Source organism: Triticum urartu, chromosome 5A (genome assembly GCF_056163025.1).
Source record: "Triticum urartu cultivar PI428250 chromosome 5A, HENAU_Tu73, whole genome shotgun sequence".
NCBI lineage: Eukaryota > Viridiplantae > Streptophyta > Magnoliopsida > Poales > Poaceae > Triticum > Triticum urartu.
The window spans coordinates 456,562,476-456,580,498 of record NC_141877.1 but is presented as its reverse complement, the minus strand read 5'-3'; the positions used below and the strand labels follow the sequence as shown (position 1 = coordinate 456,580,498).

The 18,023-nt window shown below is 40.6% G+C and overlaps 2 protein-coding genes across 2 annotated transcripts; both read right to left on the bottom strand.

Annotated features, from left to right (window-relative positions):
* Window positions 1-62: 62 nt before the first annotated feature.
* Window positions 63-6,946, bottom strand: LOC125528751 (NOL1/NOP2/sun family protein / antitermination NusB domain-containing protein). The gene is made up of 20 exons (XM_048693190.2): window positions 6,752-6,946; window positions 6,618-6,668; window positions 6,182-6,232; window positions 6,063-6,113; window positions 5,776-5,930; window positions 5,296-5,409; window positions 5,129-5,194; window positions 4,524-4,607; window positions 4,358-4,444; window positions 3,948-4,039; window positions 3,788-3,848; window positions 3,554-3,610; window positions 2,915-2,975; window positions 2,561-2,668; window positions 1,850-1,968; window positions 1,572-1,643; window positions 1,358-1,443; window positions 1,168-1,264; window positions 430-580; window positions 63-314 (listed from the first exon to the last, which is right to left on the bottom strand). The coding sequence occupies exons 1-19, from the start codon at window positions 6,858-6,860 to the stop codon at window positions 446-448; spliced, it is 1,656 nt and encodes a 551-aa protein (XP_048549147.1). The 5' UTR covers window positions 6,861-6,946; the 3' UTR covers window positions 63-314; window positions 430-445.
* A 766-nt stretch (window positions 6,947-7,712) lies between these two features.
* Window positions 7,713-17,762, bottom strand: LOC125528752 (uncharacterized). Its single transcript, XM_048693191.2, has 9 exons — window positions 17,399-17,762; window positions 13,031-15,490; window positions 12,251-12,936; window positions 10,489-11,737; window positions 10,042-10,379; window positions 9,329-9,517; window positions 8,551-8,660; window positions 8,210-8,301; window positions 7,713-8,114 (listed from the first exon to the last, which is right to left on the bottom strand). The coding sequence occupies exons 1-9, from the start codon at window positions 17,559-17,561 to the stop codon at window positions 8,077-8,079; spliced, it is 5,325 nt and encodes a 1,774-aa protein (XP_048549148.1). The 5' UTR covers window positions 17,562-17,762; the 3' UTR covers window positions 7,713-8,076.
* Window positions 17,763-18,023: the final 261 nt, after the last annotated feature.

Sequence of the window (18,023 nt, the reverse complement as noted above, 5' to 3'; positions counted from 1 at the left end):
GACGTACTTTTATGTATGATCATCTACCTTGAGACTATCACTTGGTACTGTGCAAGACATAATAATACATAACAAACATACTTTATCAGATAATTTCACTAGGGCCTACCTAATACACATGCTTAGGTATCCAGCAGGTACAACTCCAGGTACATCTAGCTCACAACACACATTATTGTGTCACTCAACATCAAAATGATGGAGCGTGCCTATAAGGATGACCTCAGCATTGCTGTCTATTATACAACTTACTGCATGCAGTCCAAGAAGCAAGATGGACCACAGAGCGCAGAAGACTACCTTCTTCTAAGAAACTGTAAGAGGGAAGAGAATTTTTACAGCATGTGTCAGATAAACATCTTGAAAGGGAAATTCAGTTCATATAAACACTAGAAAATATATTTGGTATTTGGTTCTTCTTATGGTCACCTAATTGTAGGGAGTCCTAGTGCATTGACCGGACAAGACGAGCAGCAAATGCCCCATCCAGAGAGTGCTTAGTTGGACTTGAGGAATAGAAACCATCATCTGTGATGAATTCTGCAGGAACAAATCCTTGTACACCCTGTGGGGTAAACTCCTGTAGCATATCATAGTAAAATGAATAGACTACATGATTAGATGTCAGTGGATGTTGTCTAACATGCAATAATCACTGAGTAAGGAAAGAACACGAAATGTTTCATTGCATTCTTTTGATTGTATATCTATAGAACTGATTTGGACAGTGAACATAACCAACCAGTAAGGTTCCAGAAATGATAATAGACTGTTCAGTTACAGATAAAACAAGTGTTACAGGATGCTTAAATGTGTAAACTTTTTTGGAGAGTTAAATGTGCAGCTATATCATTGTTAAATCTGAACTGAGGGCTAACATATAGTGGGAACGGCAGCGACTTCCAATTGCTGGATAAGGATTGAAGTTCGGTTCATGCTATGACTAAAAGAAAACTACTCCCTCCGTTCAATAATTATTGTCGTGGACGGAGGGAGTAGAATTTTGGTGATAATAATACTTGGGCAGAAACAATGTACATGCTTAATAGTACCAAGTTACCAACAGGACCCCGAATTGTAAGGACAGACATATTGCCTAGATCAATTGAATATTGAGTTCGTATCTTTTGTGAAGGATCGATGGATAATTTTAATATGAACTCGTACCGGATGCCTCTGAACAAAAGCAGTAACCCGGTTCTCATTTTCTTCATGGTCAATGGAACATGTACTGTATATTAGTATACCACCAGGTTTTACCAATCTGCAAGTAAAATCATTGAAAGTAATCTTAGATGCTGTCAAGATGAATTTGCTTGCACAAAATTTTAAAAACGTGTAACAGCAAGAATCTCACGATGAGGCCGAATCAAGGAGCTCATCTTGCAAAAACACCAACTCCTCCAGATCTTCAAATTGTCGATTCCAACGCAAGTCTGCCCTCTTGGGAACAGAAAAGGTGACTTTAGTTCATCACAAAATTTGCCAACTTGTAACTCCAGATTCGGATCAGTACAATGCTCTGTGATGGCAAAGTTCTCGAAAACAGTGAACTTGATAAAGAGAGCTACCTTGGAAAGGACTCCCAGCCCAGAGCATGGAGCATCCAACAATACCTTGTCATATTTGGCAGTGCTTTCCTTCTGCAATACAAGTCTACGTGTCATGTGCATAAGCCTTCTTATCATATGTGTGGATAAAACATTAACCATAAGTCCGTAATAGTCAATAGGCATATTCCTGATAAATATTTCCACTGGCGGTGCATTATTCTTGGATATACGGGACTTCCTCTTTCTTTTTGAGGCTTTTTATGGACTAGTAATTATGAAGTTTCTTGGAAACTTACAGCATATAGTCGAAGATCACCATGGATATCAGTGATTATATCATCAAGATTGTGGCACTTTGCTGCCTCCATGAGAATTCGCAAGCGGCCTTTATTTATGTCAAGAGCTGATACCTTCCCTGTATAATAGCACATCATCAAGTCAAGTATACTATGTATTCCAGACTTAGAAGCTCGCTCCGCATCGATGACATAATGTTTTAACAAGATCAGATCTGGTAGAACTTAATTATTCTGGACCTGTGAGTACTATTTTCTTGTCGGTGTGGAATGTATACATTCACAAATGCTAGTTTTCAGTGGAGATGAAAGGTGAAGAATTTTTATACCGGCTAACCATTAAATAGCATCAGATGCTACATATTAAGTAGCATCAGATGCTACATTTGAAGGACATAAATGTAATACATTGGTTGATTTATATCTGACAAATTAAGCTAACAACGGCAGCCACTGGCACACGTTACTAGGTCATAACAACCGATTATGCCGGCGGTGCATAGCACCCCAAGCAGGCTGTCAAGAATAACATATGAAAAGTGATTCATTTGAGCATTTTGCTCACAAGTTTTTTGCAAAAATATAGCATACTAACAAAACACATTATAGATGCATGGCCAGAAAGGAAAAGATAAACACTAGCACAAGGTCCCACAGTTCTCCAGTTGCAATATCAACAGAAAATTGAACTCCCTCATTCTAATCTCTCACCTTGTCCTGCCAGCCGGGATGCCATGAATAAAGTCTTCCCGCCAGGTGCAGCACAACAATCCATGATTGTTTCCCCAGGTTGTGGATCAACCACAGACACAACAAAACCTGCAATAGGTTCTGTAAATCTTAGTGTGGGTTATCTATAGCGATCTTCAATTGAAACTTGCTGTTGTTACCAAGACTTGGAACCGTATAAGGGAAAAGGGTAAATACTTAACGTAATGGAGTATAAAGCATAATAGTGAATAGTTCTTTCTACATCAGCATGTAGTCCTAGTAAAAATCATTTGAATATCATAATCCCATTTGTAATAAATAAAAGGTGGTCAATAAGTAACGTTCACGACTTGCCTGCACTCTCATCCTGCACGGCACACATGCCTTCTTTCAGTAATCCAGCTTGTAAGACTGCCTGCAAGGAAGAAATTACGCTATCAAGATACCAGCCAGTATCTCGAGAGGCATTATAAGAAATGGGCATTCCTAATGCAATATTGCAATTAAAAATCACTAGAGTTTCTTATGGATTAAGGGCGAATTGGGGAAATTGTGTGCCCACAAATGCTGCACAGGTTACTTTTTGAATATAAATGAACTTGTATGATACACAACTAAATTTTCTAAAATGAAATGTATGCTGGATTATAGTATTTTGTGCTCCATAGCAATAGCATCAAAATAATATCTTAAGACACCAGAAGTATGGCGCTATCCTTTCCTTTCTACCTAATAGTATCGAAATGCAGTATTTCAGTTTTATTTCTTAAACATTCATTTTTACTAGCTCCCGGCGTCTCACTTCCTTGGACTGAAGTCAAGTGTGGTATCTTATTGTCCACATCCAATTTAGAAGACTTTGAACAGTGTTATTTATAAGCATACTAAACATATTGTGTTCCAAAAGAAATTAAGAGGATATGAATAGAACACATTGGTTTGGCAAACACCAGTTGTGCAGTGATCACGGAACTAACTGTTCAGCTTCCTTACCTGCATGCCCTCACGAATGCGGACAAATTCGTCCATAATTGACTTTTCATAGTGAACCTACACAAAAGAAAATCAAGTGATGAAATCCAATGCAAATAATCAAGGCAGAGTATGACCCAAACATGACTACTAAATTGGATAAATCCTATGTAGATAAATAGCATGGCTCTTATATTTTTCCTACCTTAGCCATAAATAGGATGGAACTCAGGTACTAAGAATTAACATAAGTACCTGCAAATCTTCCAATCGGTTAACAAGATCATCCCTTGTATAACCATTTGTTGTGTTCACCCTATGGCACAAAGATCAGTCAATCAGAAACACACGCATAAACAGAGCAGCCGAGCAGGTAATTTGCAATTCACAGAAGAGCACGCTTAAAAATTAAAACCTTAAACTGAAATAAGGGTCACTGTTATTCCAATTCATCAATTTTAGAGCTTCTTCTTTTCCAAGAAATCGAATCCACCTTCTCACCATCCACTGCAGAGCAGAAAACATATTACAGCTTACAAAACATGTCTACCAATCCTATATTATGCTCTTACGAAACGTCAGAAACAGCAAGTGCATTGAAGTCCCCACAGGTACATTACTCCAGTTAACAAGGACATTGGTTGAAAACAGGCATGACCGCATGAGTTTAATTCGAATGTTATCAACAGTGCAGTAGATCTATTGATTGTACGAACGAAGCATTTGACGCTTTAAATTTTTTTAACAGAAGTCAACTAAGTTTAGGAAGTAAAGCAAACTTACAACATGATGAGAGCTAAAGCTTAGCAAGTAAAGCAAACTTACAACAGGATGAGAATAAATTATGGAAAGAGCACGAGCTTGGGCACGATCATCACCTTCTATCTTTGGAAGAGGAAGAGAATCTGTCTCCTAATTATAAAAGCAACACAATAATGTTACAGGCTTACAGCATAACCCTACTGATTAGTCTGAGTACACCAGGTTTTACCTTCAGTAACAGAAGTTTACGCAGAATCGCATTCACCATGTTCCCAGCACCGGGCCTTAAAGCTACTTTCGCGAGCCTTACATTCTAAAATTCGGTTTGCAAGACACATTATCAGGTTCCTTTTGAAAACAAAGCAAATATATTGTCTGGTGACATTGGCTTCAGACTTTAGTAGAACTGACAACAATAATATAATACTACATGTCAATCTCAAATAATGGACACACCAAGTATGAAAACCACCATATAACAAAGAACAGTAACAAGGTAGACCTTCAGGATATTAAAACAGGGAACCATATCATCCTTTTGGGGGTTCTGGTGTAGCATACTGGCTATTATCGTAATAATTTATATCCAGCATGCCAACTATCAGAGAACAGAAACACAACCATCTACAGCATTTAACGTAACTTTTGTATTATGAAATGATAAGAGAAAGAGCTCAGTATCACATGCCCACATTTGTTCTTTTGAACTTAAATAAACAGGAAGGAAATCACTTTAATTAAGAGATACCACTTGCCGCATTTAACATTCTGGTCAACCAAAAAACAAACGAAGGGCTAACTTAATTCCGGTACATGTTAAATACTTCAACATACCTCATCAACGACAGCATAAGCTGGTACATTAAGTTTGAGAATTTCAAAGAAGCCAATTCGCAATATCTGAAATCAGAAGTGTTAACCTCAAATATTTTACAAGCAGGAGTAAACTTCTGCAATGGGTATTCAATGAGATTATATGCTGTAAGAAATATAGGACAAACCTGCAGCAGCAGCGGTTCCATGTTGCTGAACACCTTCTCTTCACTACAGAGTGACATGATAAGATAATCAATGTAGCGTTTCCAACGTACAGTTCCAGCTACTATGACAGTAACCTAACAATCCAACCATAAGAGAATCAGAAGGTTTGAATTCCTACGCATGGATAGAGAAGTCATATTAGTGTGTTATATACTGTTACATTGTTACTGAGCCATTTGTGCAATATATGTTTATCATGACACCCTGTATCACAGGTATAGTGATACAAGAAAGTGAATAAACAAAACTGACAACCAGTTAGCTATATGTTCATCAAATACAGATGACATCATTATGCTGCTGCAACAAAGGAGTTGTTTCTCTTACAGCATTATATTCCTATTTCCCAGCAATAACCCAACATAGTGCAAGTGCCCCTAAACAAACTGAAATTCGTAGACAGAACAAACATTTCAACATGTGAAATATATGAATTTTACCAATCTTATATCCCTGTCATCCAAATGTCGTGTGCTGAATCCTAACGTCCTTTCTACATAGCCCATCTCATTTTCCCCAGAATCGTTTGCTTTCTCATTTAAAAGATCAACAAACGCCTTCCCCTTATCAGCTCTTAGCAACCTCACCGCTGCAACTGCTCCAACATGGCAACAACACAAACATTATGAATGATTAAATATCCAATAAACTATATCCCACCAGAGATTCATACAAGTAAGGCAAATATTATTAGCAAAATGAAAAAATCATAACATTAACATTTTACCTGCTCTGTGATGAGAAACCTCGAAATTAATAATTGGAACCTTACTTGTCCCTGCGTAAACACAGAAAATCGGTTAAAGTGAGCAACTTAGCTACATTATTTCATGCGGCGCTCTTCACCTGCTCTTCTGGTGGAGAATTTGGGATTAAGCTTTGGAACTCCATTCATCCCTAAAAAGCACAGGAGATTTGGATCAGACAATCAGCTTAACATAGAGATGAAGAACAATACTGTATTATACTAGGGAGGATCATGTTTTTAACGGTGCCATTCCTAGCTTTTGTACTTTGCTTGATCTTACATTAATTCACTCATACAGGCATCTTTTCAGTATTCACAAAAAAGAAAGATATGACCAGAGCGTGATTTCGCATTAGGTGAGGCCCTTGGTTATTTACTAATTTTTTACACGTATAAAATAATTATCGCTGTGTGCATCACACTGATGCAGAGACCAGAGAGTCAACCCATTTTTCGGATAAGAAGGTGTAAAGCAATTTGAATATGGAGTAACAAATGTCAGGGATAGAATACAGTAATTTACCAACATAGTACCTGCCCTGCTCGGAGGCGCTCCCGCGTCATACCTCGAGGCCCTGCTCCTGCCTACCCGAAACACACACGGCGAAACAATCCCCGATTAGCCCCGAGCAGAACAGCCTGAGATTCCATGGAGGAATGCGGAGTACCTGGCGCGCCGGAGCCCTTGCGCGCGGCGGAGCTGGCGTCTGCGGAGAGGAGGAGCGGCGAGCCCGCCCGCGCGCGGAAGTGCGAGAGGGGGAGCGCCTTTGCCTCCATTCTGCTGGGGTTTTGGAGGGAGCGGAGAGCGGGGTGGAGGGAGAGCGGACAGGGAGACGAGGGGGAACGAAGGCGACGGAAGAGGATAATATGAAGATGGGCCCGGGCCGGGCCTCGTGGAGGCCCTGTTGGACTTTGTTCTCTCTGACGTCTACTCAATACAAATTCTCTTTGTCTCAAAAAAAAAACTCTCTCCAGCGGTCCCCTCGAAAAGTTCCAAATTTCCAAATAATATGAATTTTGAAAGAAAATACTCAAGAAATCATAAAATGTATGTGGATTCAATCAATGTTTGTGATTTTGAAAAAATATTCACGGTTTTGAACAAAAATGTATGGGAAATCAATGTTGAGTTTCAAAAAATGTTAGCAAATTCATAAAAAATTTCAGGAATTAAAAAAATGTTTGTGAAACTTTCAAAAATGTTCACGATTTCGTAAAAATGTTCAGGAAATCAAAAAATGTTCGCATACTCAAAAAATGTTCATGAACTTTTAAAAATGTCCACAAAATTCAAAAACCAATTCATGAATTTTAAAAACCAATCTGTCGCTGCTGCAAGGGCCGTGTGCTGTCTTCTCTCTATATCACGGCCGTCCCACTGCCATGGGCCACCAGTCTCTCCATCGCTGCTGCCTCTTCCCTGCTTGTAGTTTAGTATCATCCATTCCTTCTCTTTGACTGTACTACTTGATTATTTCTCGTCTAAAAAAAACTTGATTATTTCTCTACAGCCGTATCAAATTCCATCTTCCATACGCTTGCAGCTGATGCCCGCTTTTCTGTTGCACTTGACACTAACTAGAAAATATGAAATGAAAATTTCCACTGCAAAACAGTCCAACCGTGATGTGCACAAAAAAAAAGTCCAACTGTACTCATCGGACAAAAGAGCTCACTTTCCTGCTACTCCCGAGACCTTGATTAATACACATGTTGCCACTCTGATAGTACATCATACTCAACCCCCGTCAAAAAATTAATGTGACGGAAGCCATTATAAACAAACTATAACTTTGCCAAGCAATGGTCGATGCTAGCTAAGTAGTCAAGTGGTACAGCAATGTTCTCCTACATAGATCATTCCTAGCTTACAGGTTACAAAAGAGATTGCTGGTCAGCTTATACACATCACTGACTGCCAATGGCGAAATGGAGGCCAGAGGAACAACGGCAATGACAATATTACCACTACTTCATCAAATAGAATCGAAGGCTATCTTAAGCCGCGCTGAGGAACGGGCGCCGAAAGGACTGCACACAACAGGTAGGAAGGAGGCAACAAGGTCAACACTAGCAATTATAGGAGTAAATTTGTTGACAAAGGGCAACAATGAAATGGACATTACCTTCAGGTATGTTGAAGGACAGCTTCCGTGCAAATATTTCTCTAGGGTCTAATGTTTTATTGGATAGTAAGATATTATCCAAGTTTTCTTTTCTGCAAATTGAACATGAAGACTATGTGATTAGCAGGCTCGAGGTACTATGCCAATACGAAGCACAATGAACACCCCCCAAAAAAACACTTATATTCAGAAAAAAGTTAGCAAGCGGGAGTACGCCATTTATTGAAGGAGCACAGCGGAAGATACTTTCAGTTTGTCATTAACATCAAAATGCTTATCAGTATTAAAACAGAGAATCCTGCTGTCAATTATGTGCAAAATTCCGTAGTCAGTTCACGTACCGAGCCCAAGAAGGAACAAATTTCCTTCTGCGCCTTGCTTCTTGTTCATGTTCGTCATAATCATCATCATCCTCATCATCAGAATCTTTATACGGAGTCATTGTGTAGGACTGGCAAAAGTTTCATTAACATCAGAGCAGAGGATTAAAAAATTAGAGTGGTTGCTGATACTAGAGTGAAATCCATGAAAAGCATACAAACTGATACTGAAGTCAAACGAGAAATCAAAACAGCTGAGATTGACAACATATTTTTGCTTTGTCCCAGCTGCAATGACGCTGCAGATGTTTGTACATTCTAACAATTTTGCCGCTTTACAAGAATTATAGCCTCAAATGGAGAGAAAAATTACTCATGTCTTCCAAAGTCTTCTCTTATTCATGTTAATAACAAACCAGTGGGCATGCATTATGGCATAGAAGCTACTATCATGCACCATTTCAAAAGAACTTCCATTAGTATATCTGTATACGAGTATATTGACTTGTAATACTGTTATTATTTGCAAGCATGTAACATATCAGTCAACCAGGGGCGTAGCCAGGATTGGACCAAGGCCCAGACCGACAGTTTGCTACAGTATCACTACAGTACCAAACAGTGGACATGCTGCTACAGTGAAGAAAGGATTTGAGCGCCCTGGGCCCCCAGGCCTGGGGTGTATCTCCGTCGTTGTCAGTCGTGGATCATTATCAAAGATGAATGAGTAGTAGTACCAACATATGCAGATTTACAGAAGAAACATTCTGCATGATGAAGTTAAATAAAAAAAGCATACCTCCTCAAGACTGTTCAGGATATTTTCCTTAGCATCAGATCCAAAACTTGCATTCCTGTCATCTACTGCAACACCTTTCTCATCCTTACTTTCATTGGCCTTGTATCGAAGGGCATGTTCAGTAGCCTCGTCAGATTTAACTTGGCTTTTGCCTACATCAACCAAATTCTTCCTTGGCTCCATATTATCCTGCCATGATTTTAAATATTAAAAAACAAATACCCCTCTGTTTGAGAATATATCACATGACGCTTGGGAACCGTATATTTTGAAACCCCTATGCATATCTAATACTATTACAAATTTCATATGATCAATCTGAGAGTTTTGCCACTCAAATTACAAAAATAACATATACTCCCTCCGTTTTTATTTACTCCGCATATTAGCTTTGGTCAAAGTCAAACTTTATAAACTTTGACAAAGTTTTTAGACAAAAATATTAACATGTACAATAACACATCAATCACATTAGATTCATTGTTGAATACACTTTCACATCGTATAGATTTGCTATTGTAAATGTTCATACTTTTTTCTATAAAGTTGATCAAAGTTTATGAAGTTTGACTTCAGTCAAACCTAATATGCAGAGTAAATAAAAACGGAGGGAGTATTTTCTAAAGAGTACTGTTTGAGGAGGGAAAAGGAAGAAATAAGATATATATATATATATATATATATATATATATATATATATAGCTTATACTCACAGAAGCTTTTTGACGAGCATCTTTCTCATCCTTCATGCCTCGTTGTTTATCCATAGGCTGCTTCTGTTGCTTTCGAGCTTCATCCATGCATTTTCTTTTTTTCATTGTTTCCCGCTTTTCTCCTTCTTCCCTCTGCCGCTTCTTAGCGGCCGCATCAACTTCTCGTTTTTTCTTTTGCTCCTCTTCAAGTTTTTGTTTTAATTCCTTCTCTTGCTTCAGTCTTTCACGCTCTGCTTTTGCAGCCGCTTTGCGTTTTTCTTGCTCTTTTTGTTTCTTCTCTTCAAGACGTTTTGCAGCTTCAGCTGCCTTAAGAGCCTTCACCTTAACATCTTTTTTAACTGCACGACAGCAACCCCAGTTGTAGAAGCCATTTATGAGCACCATCAAACATTTGTAGATTTAGCATATAGTTCGAAATAAGTAATGCAATTAAACAGATACTCTTACCGCACACTGTTGTAGATTGCAACTTTTGTTTTACAAGAGGTACAAAAGATGTCACATTGGAAACAATATTGCTAGGCTTAGATTGTCTATCAACATTGGCTTCACTCCTGTGTCTTCCATTTCTGCTCTTTAGTTCTGCCGTGCCTTGTTTGTCAACATTTGCTTCACTCCTGTGTCTTCCATTTGTGCTACTGATTATTTCTGTCGTACCTAATCTGCCATGAAGAGAACGGGATGCTTTCCCTTCTCTCTTAACTGAAGTAGGGTGATTGTATTTTCGCTTAATGCTATCATTTTTTATATTTGAATGATGAGTGAGCTCACGACTGACAGATTCTGCACTCAAGCCTATGCTGTTACCTTTATCCATGCATCTCATCGAAAGAGATGGAGAATTTCCATTGTTTTGACATAATCCGGTAATATCCTGAAGTGCTGTTCTCTCAGAGGACCGCTGGCATGAGTAATTCACATCCACAGATCCAGGAGCCATGTCTTGGTACTCATCTTCTTCCAGAATACTGTTATCTTCATCAATTCGGAAGATTTTAAGTTCAGGAATAGAACCCATATGTTCTGAACCAGATCCACATCTTGATGAAATTTTCTGGAGGCTATATTTTTCAACTGACGGAGTCAACGGAGTTTCATTAATCTCTTGTCTGCTGCTAGCATTTGAAGAGCACGAGGCTACGTCATCAGAAATGAAAAACGAATCAAGTTCCGATCCATATCCAAAAGAGCCCATAACGCTGCGACTTTTTCTTGGTGACATAGTTGTCAATAGCTGATGCAAACTACTCGCTGTGTTGGTATTATACTTGTTTGGAGGACCTGAGCTGATGGTGCCTAATTGGCAAGAATCGTGAAGGGACTCAAATGACCTTTTTCCGATAATTGGGCTGTCAAATTGGCCAGGAACATCAAATCTCTCGAATACTGGCATTGAAATAGCAGCACCAGGCAGCAAATGTCCCTTTGGATCATAACTTTTATATATCCTACCACGTTTAACATTGGATCCATAACATAATTTCCCATGAAACAGTGCATTCGGAGCAGATGCTTGTTCACCATGTTGATCTAAAGCATAACTTGGGAATTGAGTAAATGGTTCCGTTCCAGAATAATTTTCTTGATTTAATATTGCAATTGGAGATGATAAGTTATCCGTCTCAAGAGCCATTTCCTGGTCTGCCACACTTGCAGCAGTGACATTTAGGTCTTGACCTTCTAAGCAAGTACCTTCCTGCCAACAAAAAGAACAACAGTAAATACGCTAGGACTTACTAGCACACATAAAATAGCAAGTGCAATATAGACTGAAGCGTGCACATTACCCAACTCTACCAATTATAAATGCCAACAAATCAAATCTAATACTAACGGGTGCAGTACTACTGTAGAAGGGCCATCAAATCAACATGGATGTTACAAACTTGCCAGGCACGGAATTTGTATGTTCATCAGTACAAAATCGTGATGAAATACCCATGAATATTCCTATCAGCTATCCCTTAGAGAGATAATAAAAACAAGAAATAGAGAAGCTACGTGACTGTTTGCGAATTTGTCAGAGCAAAGCATCCAAAGAAAAGGCTCCACCAATAATGCAGACAGACTGAGCATTACCACTAGTTTACTACTTCATGACATATTTTGCAAGCAAAAAATATAACCAGTTCTTCCATAATAAATAAACATTTATATTATTCAGAGAGGAAAGGGAACTGGTAGTCCGGTGCACTTGCTGAGCACATACCTGTTGTGTGCAGTTTTCCTCGTTATGAGATAGGATGCCAGAGCAATAAGGCAAAGCAGCAGTCGTTGTCAGAAAGTCAACTTCCAACTTATTTTGTTTCTGTTCTTGAGAAGTTTTGAAGATCCTTCCCTCCAATGCTCTCCTGCTGGTGCTTGCAGTAGGAGAGTTATCAAGGACAACATTTAATAGGCTAGTTGCGTTTCTTCTTCCCCGTGAAGAATTCCCATTTCCATAAACATCACTTGCAGCATTTCCCCCCTCTGATGCCAGAGACATGCTCTTGCAGGATCCTGAACTCCTTGAGAAGTAAGGACTCGAAGGATGGGATTTCTCCGAGAAATTTGTCGCAGTCAACATAGGACCAGCAATGTCAACTTGGTGGTTCAGAGACAATGAATTTGTGCAAGATGTCCTGGAAAGGTCAAAGTCTGATCGGCGCCTTATTCTTCTCCTTTTAGATGACAAACTATCATTTCCTTTAACTCCATCTTGAACAGACCTCTTCTGGTCACAAGCAGCACTGCTTCTGTCTGACTTGAGCAGATTAATTTTCTCATGTGATGCTGCACTACGTAAGAGGTACTGAACAGAAGGTTGTGAAAATTTCCGTTTATCGTTTTCTGCTGTACATGAATTAACATTTTCTTTAACAGCATTCTCAAGAAAAGAGGTCTTTTGTTCTGTTCCTGCAAGATAAGAAACAATGTAAGGACATGCACAATAACTTTTGCTACCAAAAAAACTAGCAAATATATGTTCAACAAATAGCAAGCATGGTACCATTTTGTTGCAGATCTTCGGCCGAAGTCATACTGTTCCTTTCAGTTGAGTGCATTTCGCCGGTTCTCCTAGCTGAAGCACTGCTCATAACTTCTGGCACTGCACACTCATCTTTTTTGTTGCTGACAGAAATGTTGCATGCTTTGGTCAAAGCTGACAATTTTACCTGAACATCATCCAACTTTCCTGAACGGCAGTTGACCCCATCATATGCTGCCTTCACATTGAGTGTCTCGTTTTGTGTGACTGGGGAAGCATGGCCAAAGGGAGTCTCCACATCGGTCTCCTTGAATTCTAAAGATGTTCTGGCCAACAAATGTTGCTCCTGAGATAAGTGATTTTCTTCAGATACAGAGACATTTACAACAGCACAACCATTGGAATGTGTGTCATTACTTTGTATTTCATAAGGAGAGAGGCTTGTTTTATAAGCGTCACCCAAAGGACTAGTCTGAGGTTGAAGCTGCTCAGGGCATTCAGCAGACTCCAATTGGGAGCCGTGGTTATCCACATCATTTACAGGTAAATGTGAGAGGTCCTCACTATCGGCCTTCTCTAACAGACTGCCCAGCAATATTTGTGATGACGCATGAACCCCAAAACTAGTATCAGCTAGTGGGGTAGGTGACTGCAGAGTTTCACTGTATGGAGGATGTGAAACATGAGAATCAGAGCACTGTTGTTCGAAAGACACAGAACTCCGAGTGATGATCCGATCTGAAGAACTGTCAGGTCTCGTCATTCTTTCAGTATCTTCTATAGTCTGAGATTGAACCTGCTCTGGACATTCAGCGGACTCCAAGTGGGAGCATTCTTTATCCACATCATTTACAGGTGAATGTGAGAGGTCCTCGCTGTCGGCCTCCTCTAACAGACTGTCCGGCAATATTTGTGATGATGCAGGAACCCCAAAACTAGTATCAGCTAGTGGGGTAGGTGACTGCAAAGTATCACTGTATGGAGGATGTGAAACATGGGAATCAGAGAACTGTTGTTCGGAAGACACAGAACTCCGAGTGATGATCTGATCTGAAGAACTGTCAGGTCTCATTATTCTTTCAGTATCTTCTACAGTCTGAAGTTGAAGCTGCTCTGGACATTCAGTGGACTCCAATTGGGAGCATTGGTTATCCACCTCAATTACAGGTGAATGTGAGAGGTCCTCACTGTCGGCCTCCTCTAACAGACTGTCCGGCAATATTTGTGATGATGCAGGAGCCCCAAAAATAGTATCACCTAGTTGGGTAGGTGACTGCAAAGTTTCACTGTATGGAGGATGTGAAACATGAGAATCAGAGCACTGTTGTTCAAAAGACACAGAACTCCGAGTGATGATCCGATGTGAAGAACTGTCAGGTCTCGTTAGTCTTTCAGTATCTTCTGCAGTGTGCAGTGTATCCCTTTCAACCAATAGTATGCCGGTAGGATTAGGTACTTCAAGTAAAGTGGTCGGAGATTGGTCCTCCTTTCCGGAATGCACGCCAGTAAGATCAAGAATGGCACATTCCAAAGCACTTTTCTGCTGCTGCTTCACTGGTGCACTGTCAGGGTTCAAATATCCTGATTCCACACCATCAAGCAATAATCTGCCCATAGAACGAGGAACTTGAGAATAGCTGGTAGAAGATGGGTCTTCGTTTAAGGGATGCGCCTCAGCAAGATCAAGATTGGCACCTTCCAGAGCACATACTGGTTGCTGCATCGTCTGTTCACTTGCAGAATTCATGCAAACTGATTCAACACCATCAAATTGAAGTTTTTTCGGCTCAACCGACAGATAAGTTTCAGGGAGTGCATGGCACACACTGCTTGTAACTTGCACTTCAAAAGAACTTCTAACAGAAACCTTGACATTATTATCATAACTGACAATCTGGTTTTGAGAACAATCTAACTGAACTCCTTGATTTCCAAGATCACCATCTTTACTGCACTTGACGAATTCAGTTGATCTATCCTGGTTGGCATAAAAACCTTTCTCCTGACCTGGCAAAGAGGCCATTGTTCCAGCATTGTTTTCACCATCACCACATGGTTTGGAGGATAATGATGCAGTTGTTTTGTTCGAACCTGCAGTTGCAAGTTCAGACCTCTGCATCCTGTCTTGCATAACATCACTGGTTCCACTATTTGTAGCTTGACCCTTCTCACGCGAGCGATCTTCAATATGCCGCTGCCTTGACCTGGAACGCTTTACCACAGAGAACATGTTGACATCAGAATTAGCCTCAACAATCTCCTGGTCAACTGAAACCTGTTTTTGCTGAGGCACTTCATGTTGGTTAGTATCCATGGTGTCACAAATAGTGTCTAGACCAGCATATCCATCTGGAACCACCACATTTCTGAGTGAAATACTAGGCACAGCTGGTGGCTGAAAGACAGTTCTGTTGGTTGCTGGTGTAGTAATCTGGCTTCCAGCGAAAAGTAACCCCGGAACAATTGGTTTACCATTTAGCTCTACAAGTAAACAAGCAGTTCAGTTAACGAATAGAAGGTGTCAAAAGCAATGTGCAAGGGAGTAAAATCGGACACCAATGGTGAACAAAAGGCTAAATAAACAAAGAATCGGTGTATTTACAGCAAATTTCAGAATCACTAGCCAACCAGTTAGTAACTCACGAGTGCTTATAACCAGCACCCTGCAGGTGTGTCCCTCTCGGGTTCTAATAAACAAACAAGTTATAGGACCAACAGCACCAAACTGGCACACTCGAAATTCCCCAATCCAACACATAAAAGGATTTCCCAACAAAACAAAATGGCTAATCCTGTACGAATGTTGAACCACGCTAAACCAAAGACATATCAGATGGCCCACTAAAATGAGCCTGGGTGGTTATTTGCATTAAACTGCATCCGTAAATAACGCAGTACTAGTTATGTAGGCTGCTAATTATGTGGGATTAACTAGCAATCTGCACCTTCGGTGCTTGTTCTTAGGAAACTAAGTACTTGCGGATTTGTAGGAAGCAAATCTTTTGGTCTCAGGAAACTACTTGCAGTTTGGAGGAAGCAAATCTTTTAACTAATTTTATTCAAACTTGCTTCAGATGCAACTAATACTAGAGGAACAGGCGCGCTTTGCCGCACCCACTTGTAGCTTCATTTAGCCTTTCTTCTCACAGATAACAACACGACCGCAATCATGAAATCGCCGCAGAGTTACACAGTATGTCACAAACTTACAGTACATCACATGAATAGTTTCTCTAAACAGAAAACCATTTCATTAGGACTCTGGACAACAACAGGGTCAACTCCCTGACCATCTTCCTCGCTGTTAAACATTGACGATTAGTAATCAGCAGGGACACAATTGTGATAGTTCAAGTTCTTTTTAGTTTGCCGTAAGTAACCACTTGCTTGAAAATTACAGATGCACTATAGGGTGAGATGTGTCATACACAAAATGTAAAGAACTATTAGAACAACACAAAATGTAAAGATCTATTAGGATAACATACAGCTGAAAAGAACCTCAATTTGGGCTAAAATGCATTCTACAACTTTCTGTTGCACCGAATACCAGGTATAAAATCTTGAATGCTCTTACAGAATATGGCAAGCAAGCAGGTGGTAATGAAAGCATTGGCAATAGATGAGCAGACAACAACAGAAAAATAGCTAAGATCCATCATTCAGCCAGCAATATAACACAAATTGCACCAGCTAAAAGGAAGGTCTACTGAAGAATATGAGCATATGGCATGGCATCTTCTAGTTCATTTATTCATTGACACCTAGAACCATTACAAGTTCATATATCTGGGGTTAGCAAGGAAACAAAATGGTTTCTGTAGACACAATTTAGAGGAGAAACATAGTACAGGCATACCTCACAAAGTCACAATCAAAGCAAGACGATGCTACCATCTGTGAAGTTTCTAATCATAGCCTGACAAAAGTCTGTTCCACTGGTTTTCGAACACTCATGTTTTCTAGCTCCATTAGTATTCCGCAAGAAAAGCAATATAAAGCATACATCGCCCAAAATGAACATCTTAATAACCAAATTAGCATCAGGACATTGTCGATCTCCTTAGCACAACCAACAGGCCCTTGGCATGCATGGCCATCGATCCTATTGTTTTTGCTATAAAACTAATACCTGGTCCAGATTTACTGCACACGGCTACTTTAGACAGGGTGGAATTTGTTGCAGGGAAGGTAGCATGAGCAGGTGCGTAGGCTCGCTTCCACAGAACACCACATTTTCTCCTCGTGTTAGCTAATACGGGGAAATCTAGGCTTGCATCACCAATGAACTACTCAATCCCCTACCCAACCCAACCCAATCCGACCCTGGCGAGGGAGCGGCCAGAGCGCCAACAAACATGGGGAGGGGTGGGGGGAGGGGACACGCACCTTGCGGACCGGCGGCGCAGGAGGGGAGGAGCCACGGCGGGGGGCGGTGGCCGGCGGCGAGGAAGGCGCAGGCGAGGGACTCGGCGTGGGAGTCGACCTGCTGGCGCATCTGCCCGGTGACCCAGTCCCGGCGCTCGAAGACCTGCATGAAGAGGTTCTCCATGGCCGGCTGCCGGAGCGGTGGCGGAGGTGGCCGGGGGCGGAGGAGGGGTGCGGGGGCTAGGGTTTGGGCATGGAGATGGATCGGCAGCGGGGTGGGGAAGAGAGATGGGCGACGAAATTTTTGAATCGGGGCGAGGGGGAGAGGGAAATCTGATGAGCCAGACAGCCGCAAGCGGGCGGTCCTCCAGTGCCTGGTGGGTTTTTTTTTAGAGAGAGACATAAAGCTGGGATTATATTCACTCACTGCAACCACGTCATGTCTTTACACATAGCATCCTTTAACACATCATCAAGGGGGCAGTTACCAACACAATCGTTTACCCGTATCTGACCCATAAGATAAATCCAATGATAAATTGGCCGATATGCTAATAAACCGGATGATTTACCTCTTATCTTGGATCGACCGATAAATTACTGATAAGTGATATCCTCAACATTGGCTAAAATACATATGCACACA

What these genes read in the sequence shown, in the direction of transcription:
- LOC125528751 (XM_048693190.2), bottom strand. Translation starts at nt 6,860, where the DNA reads ATGGAGGCAAAGGCGCTCCCCCTCTCGCACTTCCGCGCGCGGGCGGGC. An exon ending in CTTATGCTGTCGTTGATGAG is followed by an intron (nt 4,608 to 5,128) that starts GTATGTTGAAGT and finishes ACCGAATTTTAG; the next exon opens with AATGTAAGGCTCGCGAAAGT. An exon ending in TAATTTATTCTCATCCTGTT is followed by an intron (nt 4,040 to 4,357) that starts GTAAGTTTGCTT and finishes TCTGCTCTGCAG; the next exon opens with TGGATGGTGAGAAGGTGGAT.
- LOC125528752 (XM_048693191.2), bottom strand. Translation starts at nt 17,561, where the DNA reads ATGGAGAACCTCTTCATGCAGGTCTTCGAGCGCCGGGACTGGGTCACC. An exon ending in CGAAGATCTGCAACAAAATG is followed by an intron (nt 12,937 to 13,030) that starts GTACCATGCTTG and finishes CTTATCTTGCAG; the next exon opens with GAACAGAACAAAAGACCTCT. An exon ending in GCAATCTACAACAGTGTGCG is followed by an intron (nt 10,380 to 10,488) that starts GTAAGAGTATCT and finishes GCTGTCGTGCAG; the next exon opens with TTAAAAAAGATGTTAAGGTG.